This window comes from Pristis pectinata, chromosome 15 (genome assembly GCF_009764475.1).
Source record: "Pristis pectinata isolate sPriPec2 chromosome 15, sPriPec2.1.pri, whole genome shotgun sequence".
Taxonomy (NCBI): Eukaryota; Metazoa; Chordata; class Chondrichthyes; order Rhinopristiformes; family Pristidae; genus Pristis; species Pristis pectinata.
Window position 1 is genome coordinate 36,534,012 of NC_067419.1, and position 19,143 is coordinate 36,553,154.

General features: G+C 36.8%; 1 protein-coding gene across 2 annotated transcripts in view; it reads right to left on the bottom strand.

The window, feature by feature from the left end:
* Positions 1-19,143, bottom strand: part of frs2a (fibroblast growth factor receptor substrate 2a) — a 74,207-nt gene that overhangs the window by 16,203 nt on the left and 38,861 nt on the right. The window contains exons 1-3 of one of the 2 annotated variants that reach the window (XM_052030218.1): positions 13,744-13,764; positions 12,529-12,633; positions 4,222-4,313 (exon numbers count right to left, since the gene is read on the bottom strand). In XM_052030218.1, the coding sequence (XP_051886178.1) occupies positions 4,222-4,287 (66 nt within the window). In that variant the 5' untranslated portion in view covers positions 4,288-4,313; positions 12,529-12,633; positions 13,744-13,764. Of the gene's footprint in view, positions 1-4,221; positions 4,314-12,528; positions 12,634-13,743; positions 13,765-19,143 lie in introns of those variants that run through there. The other variant, XM_052030217.1, reaches the window with a different exon arrangement.

Genomic DNA, 19,143 nt, shown 5'->3' on the forward strand with positions numbered 1-19,143 from the left:
TGTGATCATGAACAGAGCCACAGGGCACGCAGATGTTAAAGCATGCAAGCCAATTTTTGTGCTTTTTTAAGAAATCAAGGTGAACCAACAGTACATTGCACAAATCACAGTAACTGTGCAAGATATGGGGCGGCACGGTAGCGTAGCGGTTAGCGCGACGCTATTACAGTGCCAGCAATCGGGGTGCGATTCCCATCGCTGTCTGTAAGGAGCTCGTGCGTTCTCCCGTGTCTGCGTGGGTTTCCTCCGGGTGCTCCGGTTTCCTCCCACATTCTAAAGACGTACGGGTAGGTTAATTTGGGGGTTTAAAATGGGCAGCGTGGACTCGTTGGGCCGGAAGGGCCTGTTACCACGCTGTAAATAAATTTTTTTTAAAAATTTTAAAAATACAGCAAATTAGAAAGCAATGTTAGGTCATTTTAAGCTCAACTTTAAGTATTTAAGGCCTTGGAGAATGCACTGAGGGAAGCAAAGACTTGCATTGTTTAGAGGTGCAAGAAAAGTGCAAGAAGTGTTCAATGAGTCGATTTGAAAAAGGAAAGCACATGGCAAAATATAGTTGGAGCTTAGAAAGATGGAATATGGAAATACAGAGAAGCATTAGTTCTGGTTATATTAACAAAATAGGGATAGTTAGAGAAAAAGCAAGCAAAGTTTTAATGGGAAATTGTTAATAATAAGAAACAGAAACAGAAGCAGTCCACCCAGCCCCCGAGACAGCTTCTTTATTCAGCTGTCTACCTCAACTCCAATACTCTTCAACTCCCTCAGTACCCAAAAACATATCAATATCATCTTGAATTAAACAACTGCAAGTCTCTAGGGTAGAGAATGCCAAAGAACATTGAGTTCTTCCCCCACATCTTACTCCTAAATATCCTAACCTCATATCCTGAGGCACTGACCTCTCATTCTAGATTCTCAGTTAGGGGAAAACCCACTGAGCATATACTCTGTGTTAAGTCCTATAACTAGAAGTTAAAAAGGATTACTCATCTAGAGTTTTTCATCTATCCTATCCCTAAGTGCAGCAAAATAAGTACATAAAATTAGTATTAGAATGCCAGTTGCAATAATCAAATTATTTTGCTGTCAAATTAGCAGATGAGCAAAATGATAGTAGTGCTACAATAATTAAATCCAATGCAATAAGCAAATAAGGTGATTACACAATTGATATTTAGAAGAAATTTTAGAAATACAAGAAAGGAGTAACTTTTCATTTTGTTTTATATACATCATTTAATATTGGAATTCATAACAAATTAAAATATGATTCAATTTCTGTTACATACTTTACAAATTTTAGCAACCATATTCCTGAGAGAACATTTTGGACCACATAATTTACACTCAGTTGCAATAGTCAGTCACAGTTTCATGAAAAATATCAGACAGTACAGCCTTCTTTATTTTGACCAATTTTCTGCTACATCCCTCAAACTGGTACATAAACCTGCAAATCATAGGACCATTTGGGGTGGTGGTGGAGACTGATGCATTGGACAAGTTCAAGAGATTGTTAGATAAGCATATGGAGGAATTTAAGATAGAGGGATAAGTGGGAGGAAGGGGTTAGATAGTCTTAGGTGTGGTTTGAAGGGCAGCACAACATGGTGGACCGAAGGACCTGTACTGTGCTGTACTGTTCTATGGTTCTATCACAATTCCATGTTCAACACAAACAAAATCCATAATCTTAATAAGAGGCAAACTTTAAACTATGAGGAACAAAGCATATGTGCAAACATTATCTTTAAATCCCCCAGGATCATGGTTCATTGCTGGAAGAGAACTATATTAATTTACTCAGTGCTTAGTAACTGCAGTACTCACTCAATTGACCACAGTATGAAACCAGCGTTTACTTAACATCAATTAGAGGGAAATGTCTACATTTTAACTGGTAATAGCTGAACATCCATGTGCTGCCCACAGTAAGTCAGAAGGTATGCTAAAATGTGACAGGGAAACAAGTGCATCTTACGCTAGAAATACGTATATCATGCAAGAGTTTTAGTAGAAGGGATCCATGGGAGTTGAACAACTGATCTTCTTCTAACACACCACTATAAAGTTCTGAAAGTTATTTGGGTATCAGCTAAAAAATTGATGTAAATTTCAGTGTTGAGTGCATCCAGATGGCAATTGTTTCTAAAAACAACCTGAACCTCAGCTAATTGGCTATACAACAGCATTTACATCTGCATTTCCTAGTTGATATTACGTTAGTAAAATAACATGTAAACAAGGAAGGTCCAATTGTATTATACTGAAGGAAAAGGCATCTTTTGTTAAGTAATCTATCAATTAAATTCACCCTTATTACTTTGTTTTAATTAAATACCGAAGGTATAAGAATAATTATTTGAAGTTTAATTGATTTCAATATTTCTCATTTCAGGGTTCTGTTTACTGAACGAGCCCTAACTGGTACCTCAAAGGTTGGTGGGAACAGAACAGTAACAGTCAAAAGGAAACATTTTTAAGAGAAAAAAAATACAGAACTCTGGGAAGGAGGAAAATGTAGGAGAGCAGGATGCGGATGATAGGATGTGTCTACAAAAAAGCTGGCACTGGTTTGATGAGGGTGAATTGTCTCCATTTATGTTGTGCTATTCTGTGATCAGCCATTTTCTTGAAAGTGCTGCAACTGAGAATCAAATAACAATGCATCATTAATTGGCTATTTCCCTGTATTTTGATGCAACAATATACCACCAGGGGGCTCAAGGCACCAGAAGGCAGAATGTGATCTGAGCCCTAGATGGCCAACAAAAGCTTAAAGGCATTGAAGATGACAGCACAACCGCAGGCTGAAGGAACAGAACTAATGAAAAACACACAGCTGGAGGCAGGCACCCAAATGCTAGGAGACAATGTTGATAAGACATGGCAAGTTTGTTTTTAACTGTGGGTCGTGGATAAAGAGGCATCAGAAATGAGGTGATAGTCAAAGCTTGCAAGAAAGAAGAAATGCAGTGTCCAAAAAATGTAAAAAAATGTAAATCACCAGCTTAACCTAAATACAAAATTTAAACTTTACTATTTAAAAAAAACAAGAAATTGAGACTTTTTGCGCTCTACGGCAAAGCGATGGAAAGACAAGTATATGGATAGGAGAGGTTTAGAGGGTTATGGGCCAAACACAGCCAGGTGGGACTAGCTGTCTGGGTAACACAGTTGGCATGGACAGGTTGGGCTGAAGGGCCTGTTTCCATGCTGTATGACTCTATGACAATTAGCGTGATGGAAAAGTGATAAAATTGAAATGGAAGTGTTCCATCAGAGACAAAGTTAAGGACCTTCCCTACTCTCCATCAAACCCAGAATACAAGCTAAATGGAGCAGTGGGAGAAGGGAGTGAGCAACAGGATTAGCTCTCCTTTACTTCAGTAACATTAAAGCATAACTTCATTGGGAAGGAGAGGGGCTGGATGGAAGGAGACTTCAATGTGATTATGGAAACATTTTTGAACAAGATATTGGGATTGGAATTCACCATATTTTAAGGAATTTTCTGGATGAAGGAATGAACAACTGATAAATGTTGTACAGATTGCAAATTCTGCTGTAGGATGGAATGGGGGAAGAGGGGTGGACAGTGAGGGAAAGAGGCAATAAACCAGTCAGCAATTACTTCAGCAATTTCTTGAGAGTAGAGCCCATATGATAAATTTGCGCGAGATGAACTAAACTTTACTGTCAAGCAAATGAGAATAGGGTAGCAGGAGAGAAGATGGTTCCGAAGGCTGGCGCTGAATAGGATGGAGTACTTTACACATAATGAATAATTCCATTGCATTCAATTCAAATGGAAATGCATGATCACAGAAAAAGGTTAAACATGGGCATTGGTGCAGCTTGTACCAGTGAAGGTGGTGAGTAACAGCTAGCAAATTGAAAAATGCGGTGTGATTTTCTTCCTCACATAACATTAGCTTGGCTGCACTGTACTGAATGGGTCAAAAGTGGGTCCCACACAGCACCATCTTTGGTTAGTACCAAAGAACTTTTAAGGCAGAATAATGACCAACAATCATTGAGCACCATCCTGAAGTATATCTGCATAGTAGAATTGTATACACTTATACACAACTTCCACAATGGTTAACTATGGTTAATTACAGGAATAAAAAGAGCAGATATTCCATATACCTATGAGGTCTTCCCAGTAGAAGAGAGACTGTCATTAGCTCAGCATATTTAAAAGCTCATTACCTTAAATTTTGTCTGATGGTCATCTGGGACAGTGTCTTTATCTGGACAGCTACAACAGCTACCCATGACTTACTCAGAAGACCGGCTGATCTCTAAAAAGGAAATATTTAAAGATGACATATCAAATTAAATAGTTTGCATGCATTTCATTTTATAGGAAAACATTGTGGAAGAATCACAAAAGAAAAATGAAATATAGTCAAAGCCTCATTCCAGATTTTTTTTATTTTGCTCTGCTGGTATTCAGATCTTATATATTCATTTCATGTGCAGTGCAGACATACAAAGAGAATTCATAAGATTGCTGCTAGTCAGCAGCTTGCTAAATGCTAAAATCTGGAGAACATAGATTCCAGGCCTAATATTAATTAGATATGAGTCCATAAACTCTTTGCCATACTAAAATTAATTATTTAAGAGCAATCACATGTGGGGCAATTGTTTAGAACTGGAAACATAAATATCACAAGCAATTTATCACATAAACAGTAAATAACTGGGGAAAGGCTTTCAAACTAGATACTTTTTGTATGAGTTTTCTTCGAAACATATATAGACTCATGACAAAATAACCGGCAACATTTACAATTGTTGGATGTAAACAGAGATAAATATCAATTAAAGCCATTTTCTTTGTCAGTGATTAATCACAATTAGAATCCATAGTACATCTCAACATATTTTGTAAGATTTTGCCCTCAAACATTCCAATCACACTGAAAATTATAACCACCATTTTGGTTATCATGCTAAATGAAAACAATATGCCCGGCACCGCCCTAAGCAATAATTTCTTAGAAGAGATAGCCAACTCCCTGATTTTAAGAAATTTGAGTTTATACCAATCCAAAAATAATTTGTGGAACCTGGAATCAAGGTCTCCCAAACAGAAAGAGCCACTCAAAAGACATATCCGCTGATGTTGTTCCAGCTGACTAATGAGCAACAAAGTTGGAATCAGTATCCTTGCTCCCAATAGATGCCAATCTCGGCAGTTTTTATAGCTCAGAAGGATTTCATTAAGTGTTTCTCTCTTTCCAGTTGTTTATAAAGTCAGAATATCACATTTTCTCCAAAGCAAAATCTGACGTGTGACTATATGAATAATGGGACAGATCCTCCGCTAACCAGGGACTTGTTAGCTGCTTGCCCATGGACTATACTATTTCTTCTAGTGTGCTTCAAAGTGCAGTCAGCCTTCCAGCTGGAAGCCAGCTTCTGGCTGGTTAGCAAAGCCCAGAGTAACACAGAGCCTTTTTTAACACAAGGAGGCAGAATGGCTTTAACTGGTGATAAGGCCCAGCCCCAGGCTTGGTGGCTAGCAAACCTGTCACTAACATTGACTGTTTGTGAATGCCTTTAACATTATTGAACCAGAAAGAAAAGTTAAGCAATAAAAAAATTGCACATACAAAAAATGTGCTTAACGTAACTGAATTACCCTTCTGTTAATTGCCATTTCTTCCTAATGATTTCCACAGTCACAGTATTTGCGCATGTTCTAACCAGGCGCATGCTCAGTGAGCTGGGGTAAGTGATGAAGACTGCACCATTTTTTTAAACTCCATGAGGAGCTCACAGGCGCAGTGCAGTTCCCAGGGCTGTCACTTAACTGGAGCGCAAGGCTACACTTTAAGCCTGTGCTTGAGTCACAGGCTTACACTCAGTTAATTTCACCAACTTTTGGAATCAGTATCATGTATCAGATTGATATCGGGCTATAAACTGATTGAATGATCTTTACATTGTCCCCTTAATTGTCTCTTGTTCCAAAACATATCTGCTTTTTGATTAACACCATGGGACATATTTTAAGCCAGTGTTACAGATCAATGATACTTAGACAAGTCATGGTGCTCTACAGCACTAGACATTATCTGAATATTCTCAACTCAGATGAAGTCAAATGGGTTGTCTTAGTATCAAGCCAAAGTTTCACCCACAACACCAATTGAAAGCAGACTTCATTCAAGCCTACGTTATTAAGTAAACAGAAATGTTATTTCTATAATCATGAATCTTTTTACCTATATATTGGTATCCAGATCTAGGGTGGACCTTTGTGCTTAAAACTAATCCAACTGGGTAATTGATTGCTAAAGATAATAAAACAGCCAACTGAAATTCAATGCCAAATAAAAACCGGCATCAGCTGGAAGTTCCAAAATGCGCTGGGTAATTTGTGGTCATTGGTAAAAGTACTACAATTTTGGCATTCTGGTCACATTCCCTTCTCAATCATTATTAGAGACAGACAGGACAAAGTAACAATGAGGATGTGCCAGAAATATTAAATCATCATTTCATTAAGGTATTTATTGAGACAGAACGTGACAATGAGATAAGTAATGAGATAAGAGCACATAATAAAAAAGGGGTTATATTAGTCAAATCAAGAGAGGATAAAGCCACTGAATTGAATGAATTGCACCCAACCACTTTAAAAGAATACAGAAAAGAGGTAGAAGGGATATTATACCTATTTAGTAATTTGTTAGAAAAATGTGCAATGCCAGAGGACCGAAAGTGCAAGACTGGGTGAGGTAAAGAAACAGAGGGATCTCGAATCACAAATACACCGACACTAAATGTTACCCCACAAGTTACCCACACTATAAAGAAAGCAAACCAAGCAGAAGGATACATTTCTGGAAGAACAGAACTGAAAAGTTGAGAAGATATGCAGAATCTGTTTTGAGTCTTGATTACAGTACTACATACAGTTTTGGAAAATGGCTCACAAGGATGAAACCAGAAGTGCAATGCTACACAGAGTGGGAAAGAATGAACAGACCAAATCTCCTTTCTTTTGCGATAAGGGCATGGAGCAGTGATCTAACAGAGGGCTTTAAAATTATGGAGGACTTTGATAGAGTGAAAACAAAGAGACTGTTTCCACTTAAAGGGAAGAGCATAACTAGAGATCATTAATACATGACAGTCAATGAGAAATCCAATCGAGAACTTAGAAGAATCTTTTTTATAACCAAAAGAGTGGAGCAAATGAGAACTTACTAACACACGAAGTGGTTGAGGTGAATGGTACAGGCACATGAGGAAGAAGGGAACAGAGGGTTACACTGACCTTTTTTGGATGAGGAAAAACAAGAGGAGACTCAAATAAGCACAAATGTCAACATGGATTGAGTGGGCCAACTGGTAGGAAAAATGGTGGTTTTTTGACAGTGTACAGAAATAACAGCAGGTTTGTCAGAAAACATTGTAAATCATAAAGGGGGAAAAAAACCTAGTTCAGAAAGTATAGCATTCCATTTTAAAGTTTATTTTATTGATTAATACTAAAAAAAATACTAATTTGCTTTTCCGTTCTAAAGATTATCTCATAAAAATTGAAAAATAGGCATTAGACTAATGCAATTTTGCAGCAAGCAACAGTTTACCAACAATCTTAGGGTAGATAGTCAAAATCCTTTTCTCATGGTTGGGTATCAACAACAAGAGGGCATAGATTTAAGGTGAGAGGAAGGAGTTTTAAAGGGGATCTATGGGGTAAGGTTTTTTTTTACACAGTAAGTGTTGATATCAGGAATGTGCCGCCAGATGAAGTGGTGGAATCAGATACAGTTACTATGTTTAGATGGCATTTAGACCGACACTTAAACAGGCAAGATGGATAAATGGGATTAGCGCAGATGAGGAAAAAGTCAGCATTGATGTGGTTGGCCACATGGTCTGCTTCTGTGCTGTACAATTCAATTGCTCTAATTCCAGTAATTGTGATCGAGTTTTTAATAGAACATAGAACAGTACAGCACAGGAACAGGCCCTTCGGCCCACAATGTTGTGCCGAACCAATTACATTCATGTGCCTATCTAAGAGTTTCTTGAACGCCCCTATCGTATTTGCCTCCACCACCACCCCAGGCAGTGCATTCTGGGCACCCACCACTCTCTGTAAAAAATCTCCTTTGAACTTACCCCCATCACTTAAATGCATGCCCTCTGGTATTAGACATTTCAACCCTGGGGAAAAGATACTAGCTCTCTATCTATGCCTCTCATAATCTTATAAACCTCTATTAGATCTCCCCTCAGCCTCTGTCACTCCAGAGAGAACAATCCAAGTTTGTCCAACCTATCCTCATAGCACATGCCCTCTAATCCAGGCAGCATCTTGGTAAACCTCTTCTGCACCCTCTCCAAAGCCTACACATTCTTCCTACAATGGGGCAACCAGAATTGAATGCAATTCTCCAGGTGTGGCTGAAGTAAAGTTTTATAAAGCTGTAGTGTAACTTCCTGGCTCTTGAACTCAATGCCTCGACTAATGAAGGCAAGCATGCCGTATGTCTTCTTTACCGCCCTATTAACCTGTGTACCCACTTTCAGGGAGCTATGAACTTGGTCCCCAAGACCAATCTTAATATTTTTCGGATAGTTTTTAGCTCCTTATATTTACAACAAATCTGAATGGATCGAATCCAGGCATCTTTAAAGAATCCAGGGAAAAGAGGGCAGAGGCATTACTGCACATTGTTAATAATTTGTAAAGAAAGATGTAGTCTCAGAGGACTGATGTATGGCTGACAGAAGTCACTTTTTATTTGGAAGGTGTGAGACTGGGCAAGGTAAAAGCTGCAAGATTGGAAAAAGAGCCTAATATTCCCAAATAAGGTGGCCATTTCATCAGCATCGATTAAATGCATTGCCCATCAGTCACCCAGCAATTATTCTCAATAAGATTATAAGCTCCTGAAAAGTTTGGGTCTAAAGAAATAATGTCCTTCCTCAGACTAAAGATCATTAATTTTTTTTTGTTAAGCTTTACTTCTGTGGCAGATAATTTTGCTATATTTCAGATCTAGGTTTTATGTACTAAGCTATTATACTGTGCAGTAAATAAAGGTCAAAAGCACTTTTGACAGAACAACTAAATTTCAGATCTTGCAAGGACATTTCATATCGTGATCAACATGGCAGTTTCTCACGAAAAAACTTCATACTTTTGTTGTGAACATCCAGAATCTGGAAGAAATTTGGAAATCTGTGAAGGTATGACTGAGAAATACCTCAAGTTTACAGCTCACATATCAGAATAACATGGTTTCCACAATGTTGTGAGCAGAGTGTAAAAATTCCTCTGTGTAATAATGCTGTCAGCCAGAAAAGGGGTAAACTCAACAGGGTTACTTGTGAATAGATGCTGGCATTTTTGCCTCAGGGTCAAAACATTCTGGGTTCAGGTCTCCTACAACCTTTCATCATTGCTAAATCCTTGTTATTCTTAACTAACTGCATTGTAAAATACCTTCATCAGAGGAATTGCAGTGGTTTAAGAAGGTACTTCACCACAACCTTCTCAATAAAATATTCCAGAAGGTTGACCACAAAATCTAGGCTGCCACTCCAGTACAATACTGGGAGTGTGCTGTGCTGTTAGAGGTGCTTTCTTTCAGGTGAAACATTAAACCAATGCCACATTTGCTCCCAAAAGTGCAAGAATGGCACAGCATTATTTCAACAAAGAATAGGAGAGTTATTTCTGGCACTTTAGTATAACTAAATGTAGTGACAGGAAAAATTATAGTGGGGAACTAACAAGTGGCTGCTAACAGCAAATATTTTGTATCTGCATTTGTTATATCAACAGTATAGGAAACCAAGAATCTGACAAAATATTGGAGAAATCATGGGATCTCAAAGTTGACAAATTTGACAAGAAGGGATAGAAAATATAAAGAAACATCCATTAGCTTTACATCAGTTGTCAGGAAGATATTCTATTATTGAAGACATGACAACAGGGCACTTAGAAAATCATAGTATGATTAGGTAGACAACATGGTTTATGATTGTAATTATTACTTGACAAGCTAATATTGAAGATGTTCATGCAAGATAGGCAAGGCCTCCTGAACTCTAGTGCTGTGTGGAGATTGCAATTTGCCTCTGTGACCAATTAGGTTTCCTCCCACAGTCCCACCAACTGCTGTTGGTAGCTATTGTAAATTATCATTGGTATAAAATGGGTAGGAGAAGAATCAGGGAAGAATTAATGGACATGTGAAAGTGAATTGGATTCAGAGAAATAAGTGAGGTAAGGGGATTGAGAGGATTGCTCTGAAAACTAGTACAGATTTGATGGGCTGAATGACCTCCTTTTGTGTCATAAGCAAATAATGAAAAGAAGCCATTTGATAAAAATACCACACAAAAAGTTGTAATGAAATAAAGATTCATATGACTGGGCTAATTATAAATTGTGAAAAGGATGCAAGGAGTCTGCAAAATGAACGGTTGAGATAGTTGACTATAATTTGCAAAAATGTGAGGTTATTCAATTTGTAGGAAGAATTTTAAGAAATCAATTTTTTTTAAAAGAGACAAGAAGCAAAAAGTATGTTTTGCCAAAGAAATACTTTGCTTTTGACTTGTAGTACAGAGGAGTTTTAGAGTGTTGGTTCATAAAATGCAGAAAATCAATATGTGCGCAGTGCAAGCATTTATTGCAAGTGAAGTAAAGTTCAAGAATAAGGAAGTTTTGCTGCAATTGCATAAGGCTTTGAAGAAACCACACCTGGAGTAGTTTATGTTTTGGGTTTTATAACTAAAGAAGTTTGTACTTGCCTTGGTTGTGATACAATGTAGCTTCACCTACTTGATTCCTGGGAAGAGAATTGTATACTTTGAGAAAATAGTAAGGAAGATTGGCCCATGCTAGGGCTAAGAGAGAGAGGTAATTTCATTGACACATACAGGATTGTAAGAGGTATTAACTGCGGGAGGAGATTGAAGGCACTAGAACTAGGTGGAAGGGTCTCAAAATCAGGGGTCAGCCATTTATGATAGAGCTGAAGGGATACTTTTGGTAAACTCAGAGGGTTGAATTCTCTATCTCAGAGGGCTATGTTAATTCTCAGTTAATGAGTATTTTTAAGAATGAAAATAACAGAATTTTGGATTCTTAGGGAATCTAGAGACATAGGATTGGGCTGGAAAGTGGAGAAGGCTGAAGACATCTATGCCCTATTTCTGCTTCTAATACCAATATTCTAATATTTATCCCTCAATAAATTTTCCTAAAACACATTATCTGGTTGTTATCACATTGTTGTTTGTCATGTATAAACTAGCTTACTGTGTCTTTTACATTATAACTGAAAAAATAAAGTATTTAATTAGCTTTAAAGTGTTTTGGAATGTTCTGAAAGTGCTTTGAAGGTGCCAATTAAATACAAGTCTTACTAATTTTTCTAAAGCATATAGTTCCTTCAAATTTTACATTCTGGGTCGTCAAAGTCTGAGGTCCTCACTGGCTTTACTTGATCTGTGCTACAGTGGAGACCAAAGATTTAGTAAAGGAATGACAAATAATCCATTCAGTTAGTTCCTTGTGGATCTGTATATCTGTTACCAAATGAATAAACATCCTAGTAAACCAGCTTGAAGCACTTCATGGTGGTCCCAAACTGGCAGAATTTAAAATATTCAAACCCTAGCTAAAAAAAATTAAAAGCCTCTTTTATGGCAAACCCTGGCAGGGTTTGATGTTGTTTAACTGATTTAAGAGTGCAAAATAATTACTATAATTGGTCCTAGCTTCTCACACTTAGGAGAGGGTCAAGAAGAAGTGGCCACCATTTCCAATATTGGCTCCTTCTGTAAAGATCCCCTTCATGCACAGGAGACGATCAGGCCCCAAATAGAAAACCCCTGTAATCAAAGCACCTGCTGACACTGCAAAAAGAACTATATCCTAAAATGATAAAAATTGTAATTGTAAGAGCACAGTTGCTCTAATGAATAAATAAATTACTTCTTTTAAATTAAGGACACTAATCCTTTCTTTTTTCCTCTGTATTTAATATTAATTTTAAGAATCGCAACCTGCAAACCACAAATGGTATCCTGAAAAAAAAAGAGCATGGTACAGAACAGGCCAAATGATTAAAACTCAGCCTTCAGATTGATGTGCTGTAACTACAGCTCAGAACTTGTTTATAACACAGACAGCTTACTTGAACACAATTGGAAAATAACTCGATTACAAAGAAAGCTTCACTCAAAGGTAGCTGGTGTTCTATTATAACATCTAATACCCATTAAACCCATCTGATATTCTAATACTTATTTCTTCTGAAACCTAATTTGCAATATGCACATTTGTAATGTCATTATTAGAAAGCAGGATGAGCGCTTTTGTTGTCTAAAACTGGCTTAATGATAAACACACAGACATACAAACCCATCATGTTCAAATGTCAACATGCTTATCTACAATTTTGCTGGTTCAAAGTTGAGCTTTCTATCAGACATCTTGAACAAAACTGCTAACAATTCACTTACCCGGACTTGGCCATTAATGTTCCCAGTCTCTCTCTTAGTGTCATGAATTCAATCATATTTCAAAAATTTTGTGTGATCATTGAACAGCCATTTTATAGTTCTACCCTGGAAGAAAAGAAAATATTTCATACACCAGACAATGTGCAATGTTCATGAACATCTAGTGAATGCGATCACAAATTATGTGTTTGTTTTTTTTTTGGAGATTTAACCCCTTTTCAAATAGCACTAAGATAATGTTCATCAAAGCAAAGTAAACATGATTTTAATCCCCGTAAATGTGGTTGGAAGAATGAGGACACAAGTCTTAGAACTGAAATAAGAGAGAATTCTGGTGTTTAAGTAACTCAATAATGATACTCTTGCATTCCAGTACTACACCAAACATGGTTCAAATATAGCTTAGACAGTGGTTCTACAGCTATTTTAAAGTGTTTATTCAATGTATAACTCAACCACAAAATGTTTTGCAAGTTACCAAGTTTGATCCTTAAGCCGTTCTATCTGAACTGACTTTGGTCATACTACAAATGGCTAAGAAACCCTTCTGCAAGGGAGGAAATGTTAACTGTAACCCCCCTTCCCATCACACCAGCGATCCATAACAGAAATCAACAGGAGATTAGCAAAGGAGCACCTTCACATAGTCAGAATGTACACTGAAAATTATTGACCTGGTTTATACATTCATAATAAATAATCTAGTAAGGGAAAGCCCCTGGTCCCTATGAAATTGTGTTCCAATGTCTTTGAAAAAAGGGATGAGAAAAACCAAAAATCCTCCAACCTTGTCAATATCTTGAACCAATGATAAATGCAAAAGGCAGTAACAGGGTCTTCCTGTTTACCACAGCCAGCATTTCTTCAGTAGCAGAGAGACTGGCAAATTTTCAGTCACTATGTTGTGCACTTGAATCCATTAAGAATTATTTTAAACTCTATTTTGAATAATGAAATGTTCAGAAGTTTTTACTTTATTTTTAATTCAATAAAAATGCTGTGGCTCAACCAGTCCATTTGTTCCCATGTTATCAATATTGTAATTAAGTATCCTATTTACTGCTGCAAAACCAGTCAAATAGCACACTGTAACTGCACAAATTTAACACACTGTACAAGTTCTGCACATAAAATTGGAAGAATTCAATGAACTGTCTTCAATTTTGTGCAATACTATGCAACACATTGGCATTAAACTTCACAATCAATACTAACTTGCAGTTGATTTGCATTTCCAGAGCTAACATAAATCCCCGTATCCATGGACTGAACTGGAAAATACAGATTATGTGAGCTGGGTCCAAATAGCACCGAAGAATAAACAAGTCATGGAAATTAGTTAAAGTTTAAGAACATGAATTAACCTTTGGAGGGGGCTGAAATTTTCCAGAAGCTCACAATTTCAACTTTATGGCTTCAGCGTTACTCAGTTTATAATTGTTGTTTTAATTCCTTTGATAGATATTTTGAATCAAAAAGTGTACTTTGTCAATGATCAGGCATCAGACAATTATGCAATACAGCAAAATCGTGTTAATGTGAAAAATCTAGACCATTCAACAATTCAGAAAGCATTTTCAAAATTTTTTACATGACAGAAACAGAAATATGTAACATTAGACAAAAATCACCAACAGCAGGAAAGCTGCTAGGCCTATTATACCAACTTACATAGTATTATCCACCATGTGCAATGCACAAGTCAGGATCATGATGGAATGCCCTTCACTTGCCTGGATTAAGTCCAGCTCTAACTCCTCTCAAGAAGCTCAACATCATCCAAGACAACACATCCTACTTGATTGACACCTCAGCCACTACCCTAAATACTTGTTCCCTCCACTACCAGTGCACAATTCATCCCATCTACAAAATGTACTGCAGTTAACTCACCCAGACCATTGTGACAGCACCTCCCAAACTTGCAACCCCTGTCAACAAGAAGGACAAGGGCAGCAGTGCATGGAAACTCCACCACCTGCAGGTTCACCCTCCAAGTAGCATACTAGGCTGACTTGGGAACTATATTGCCAATCCTTCATTGTTGCTAGATCTATACCCTGGAAGTCCAAACCTAAGAGCACTGTGGAAATATATTCACCAGAAGGACCACAGTGGTTCAAAAAGGTGGCTCACCACACATTCTCAAGGTCAGTTAGGGATGGCATTAAATGCAGGTTTTGCCAGTGACACCTTGATCCCAAAAATGAATTTAAAAAAAAAATTGGCATTACACTAGAGAATAGGAACCCCAATGGAACAACCCAAAATGCGTGGGAAATATTGGAAAGGGGTGAATAAAACACCTTAAAAGAGCTCCCAAAACTACTTGACATTTCCTTCAAAAGCTTGACATACAACCTCTAAATATTTAATCACTGGTTAACTAAAGAGAAGTAGACGTAGTGGCCCATTTTAATCCCCTGCAATTACGGATTGTTTTATCAGGATTGTGCACTGATCATATGGATCAAAAATGTTAATTCAAATCTGAGTATTTGAGGTTTGACATGAAAAAAGGGTCAAGTAAATTAATAGAAAAATTTAGAACATAACATCTACTCTAATCCAGGTTATCCTATTTTGTTTAGATAAAGGTATTCTAATTGTATACAATGAGTTTTCATCTAATTGACAAACTTTTCAAATGAAAAGCAATAATGAAGTGTTAACTTGTGGCAGAATAGCTGGAAGATCAGTGATCAAAGTGGCTTGTCAAGCAGATAAACTGCAAGATTTACTCATTTTACTGATTTATGGAAATATAGCAAACTGGAATTTTCTCTGGTTATGATTGCCCCCCCCCCCCAAACACACACACACACACACACACTCACACACAAACACACACAGCAATTCTTTTGGATGAATAAATATATATTAAACCGCACCTTCCCTCTGGCAAATGTTCTAAGCATAGCTCATTTAAAATTTTGGGCACTGGATCAGTCAAAATGGTTGGGGTTAGCAACTATTTGTATTGGGTTAATCTCTCTAAAATGCTTGTAGTAAATAGGATAGTTGTTAGCTCAGACAGGGTTGGTGCATTGGGGGGCAGCAAATTGGCAGGGATAAAGCAAGTGACAAAGCAAGTGACAGGAGTCCGAGTAAATTCCTCATCTTCATAATATTCACATATATTAGCAGTTGACAATGTATCTTTAATGAGGGGTTTAATGTCTTGAATAAAGTTGGAGCAACTCTGATGATCCACATATACACAAGAACTATATATTTTTTATTAATGACAAATCTTCCAATAAAATCCATTAATTGAATTTTTTGTGGTATTTCCAATACTATATTTATCAGTGCAAACTGTTCAATATGACTGAGATATTTTGGCTGCCTTTTAATGTCATCAAATTCCTCTTTCCTTTTGTATTACACAAAGTACAATACCGAAAATAAGTAAATAGCCATTGGCTATAACAAGCTAAATATTTTTTCTAGACCTTAAAGAGAATTAATAATGGACCAAGACAGGTTTCTCAACTCTGTTCTGTTCAACTGTAATCAGCTAGAAGACAATGAACTCGATTCTGGAGATGCAACCATTTTTTGTGTCCTTCTGTCTTATTCAAATTAGCAAACCAAGACTCAGCATTATTCCCTACAGATTAGTAGATGAGTTTTACTCCTGTCAATGCCACTTTGGTATGTCAATGAATGGTGTGAATTTAAAGCAACTTTCCACTGATTACAGCGTGCTTCCTACAAATGCCCCATGACTTTGTTCCACCTCTCGATCCTCAATCTCCCATAGCTCTACATAAAAACACATATCCTTCACTCTTCCAAATTTACTCAATAGAAATGCAAGGTCTTATTCTTAAACACTGGAATTGATATCAGCTTCAATTGTGGATCAAAAAATGAAGTATTTTCTGTGTTATAATTGTCATTATGCAAGTTTACATTTTCCCAAATAAGTATTTTAAGAAATAGTTACTACCTGAAATGACAAAAGAACAAGGTATTTTATAATTTTTTATGAGAGATCACAGAGCACAAAACAGGTCATTTTAGTCCCCAACAGTCATCCAACCAAAACCAATTCTCATACTTAGTTGTTGAACCTTTTGATATTCTACCTTTTTTTGAACTGGCATTTCCTTTCCAAAATAATTTGTTATCTCTGCAAGAGCAAACAGTACCCATCAAATTGAATGACTTCATCCCATGCCATAAATTTCTAAGATTCTATTAACCTCTCTTCTTTGGATAATCTTAAATTTATGCTCTCTCAAAAGATTGATTGCAACTACCACAAATAATCAGTCACAATTTTTTTCTAATCATAATTCTTAATAATCTTGAAGATCTCTCCAAAGCAATCCCTTAACATCTTCAACTAAAAAGGTAAGATTTCAATTTCTCTCTTTAACTGTAACCTTTTGGTCCTAACAGCATCCTTGTCAAACTATTCTCCATTGTTTTTATATACTCCTTCCTATGATGGTTACACAAAACATCAGCTGACTACCCCATGTGTTACTGATTTGGCTTCTCAACAAGCATAAATGATAGAATAACGAAACCAAGTGCCTGATAGCTCTGGTGTGACAGCCCTCAGTTCCAAATAAATTTTACTCAGTTTTAAAAGAACTGTGTGTTACTTATTTTAGAATTGCCTGCCCCATTTAATAGCTACTGCTGACTGCATTAGACCCAAGAGTAAATATACCACTTTTTACTTTAAATTTTACTGTTATAGTTTTTACCTGTACTACCTTAATGCACTCCATACTGACTCAATGTAACTGCACTGTGTAATGAATTGACCTGTACGATCGGTATGCAAGACAAGTTTTTCACTGTACCTCGGTACAAGTGACAATAATAAACCAATATCAAACTGCTAATGGCCCAACAGCCAGCTTTGGAGGATCCATCAGCACCAATCCCTGCAGTACTTCCCCAGTCACATTCTGCCAATTTGAGAAAGATCTGCTTATTCCTATTCTTTGCTTTCTGTTCATGGGAATATCACTTCAAATTTGCACTATGCCCCTTATCTATTTTATGAATTTCAATAGATTAGTCGAACATGATTTTCCTTTCATATATCCATGCTGACGCCCTTCATTTATATTATTCTTTTCTTGGTGTTCTTTGATTATATCCTTCATGAGAGATTCCTACCTTTTCTCTCCAACTGATATAATGATGAAGATTTCTGTTTAACAAAGCATAGTAACATTATAATAGTTAGGTTATGAAATACCAGCCAGGATAATCATCAGTAAATTCAACCAAAAAGACTCCTTTGGGGGCGGGGGGGGAAATCAGATGCTTTACAAATATAAACGGTCCCCAGTCTGAACTAAATTAACATAGATTTAACTTCATCAGTGAATTGCTGAAATAACTTAATCTGGTGAATTTTTAAAATAGCACATGAATAGCATAACTAAGGTAGGCTATATTTAAAAAACAGATACATCCCCCTCACTCCTAATAAACTTACTTAGATATATTTTTATTTGAATGCTCTTACTGAACAAAAGTCAACATTTAAACTGAAAATAAATACCAATTCATGATTAAAATTGTGACTGAAAATTCACTTTGGATTCAGCAAGTGCTGAACCTCTAGATGTTGTTGCCTATCAACTCACATCTACAATTCAGTACTTGGCCCTTTGTTTCAAAATTAGTTACATTGTTGCCCCTGGTTGATTTCTTTTTACCTAAACATTCATTTAATGGTGATTATTTGACCACACCTACACAATGTACAAGCACTCTTATCATCCATTCATTCAAGCCTTGCAGCATTCCACATAAAGCTACAGTTCTGAAGTAGACACAGTTCCAGCTTCAGCCAACAAAGAACCTACTGTTTCCCTAATGATGGCCGAATACTTCAAAATACTGAAAAAGGCATCTGCAGGGTCACAAACATGTACCAAATTTTACCAATATCATAACATTTTTCAGCTGCAATCATTCCATAATGTTCAAAGGCTTCTGCACAGGCCACATTTTCACAGCTGCATGCTGTCAAAATGTAGCAATCAGACTATTAATTTGGTACAGTCTATAGCAACAATGGTACTGAAATCAACAGTAAACCAAACCCTCCAGAATACTACCATCAGTTGAACACAGGATAGGAGATATCTCCTTTTTCTACTTCTGCTGTGTTGCTATGTTATTTTTCAGTGGTGGGGAGGGGGGGGAGGGGGGGGCGAGGGGAGCTATGCTAATCTTAAAAATGTCATTAATTGAAGCTGTTAGAAAATGTGATCTGATAAATGCTCCAAAGTGAAATGCCACGGGATTGTTAACTTAGTTAGCAAGCAACTATATTGTTTGACTTCATTTGCTGACTTTTTCAACACCACTGAAGTTCTTTTTCAAAACAGTGATTTAAGTTAAATAATTAAACACAATAAACATTTTATGTACAGACATTGTATTAATAAATATACGGACAAAAACCAAAAGTATCTTCGCAACATTTAATTTCCACAGAGAAAATGGTGCTGGTAAATCTGTTCAAATACCCCATGGGCTCACTTAACAAATACAACACAAAGAGCATCTTGAAGCTCCTATTGTTTTTTTCATTGATGGGGAGTATTGAACTTTGACCTGCTGTCTTGGCTT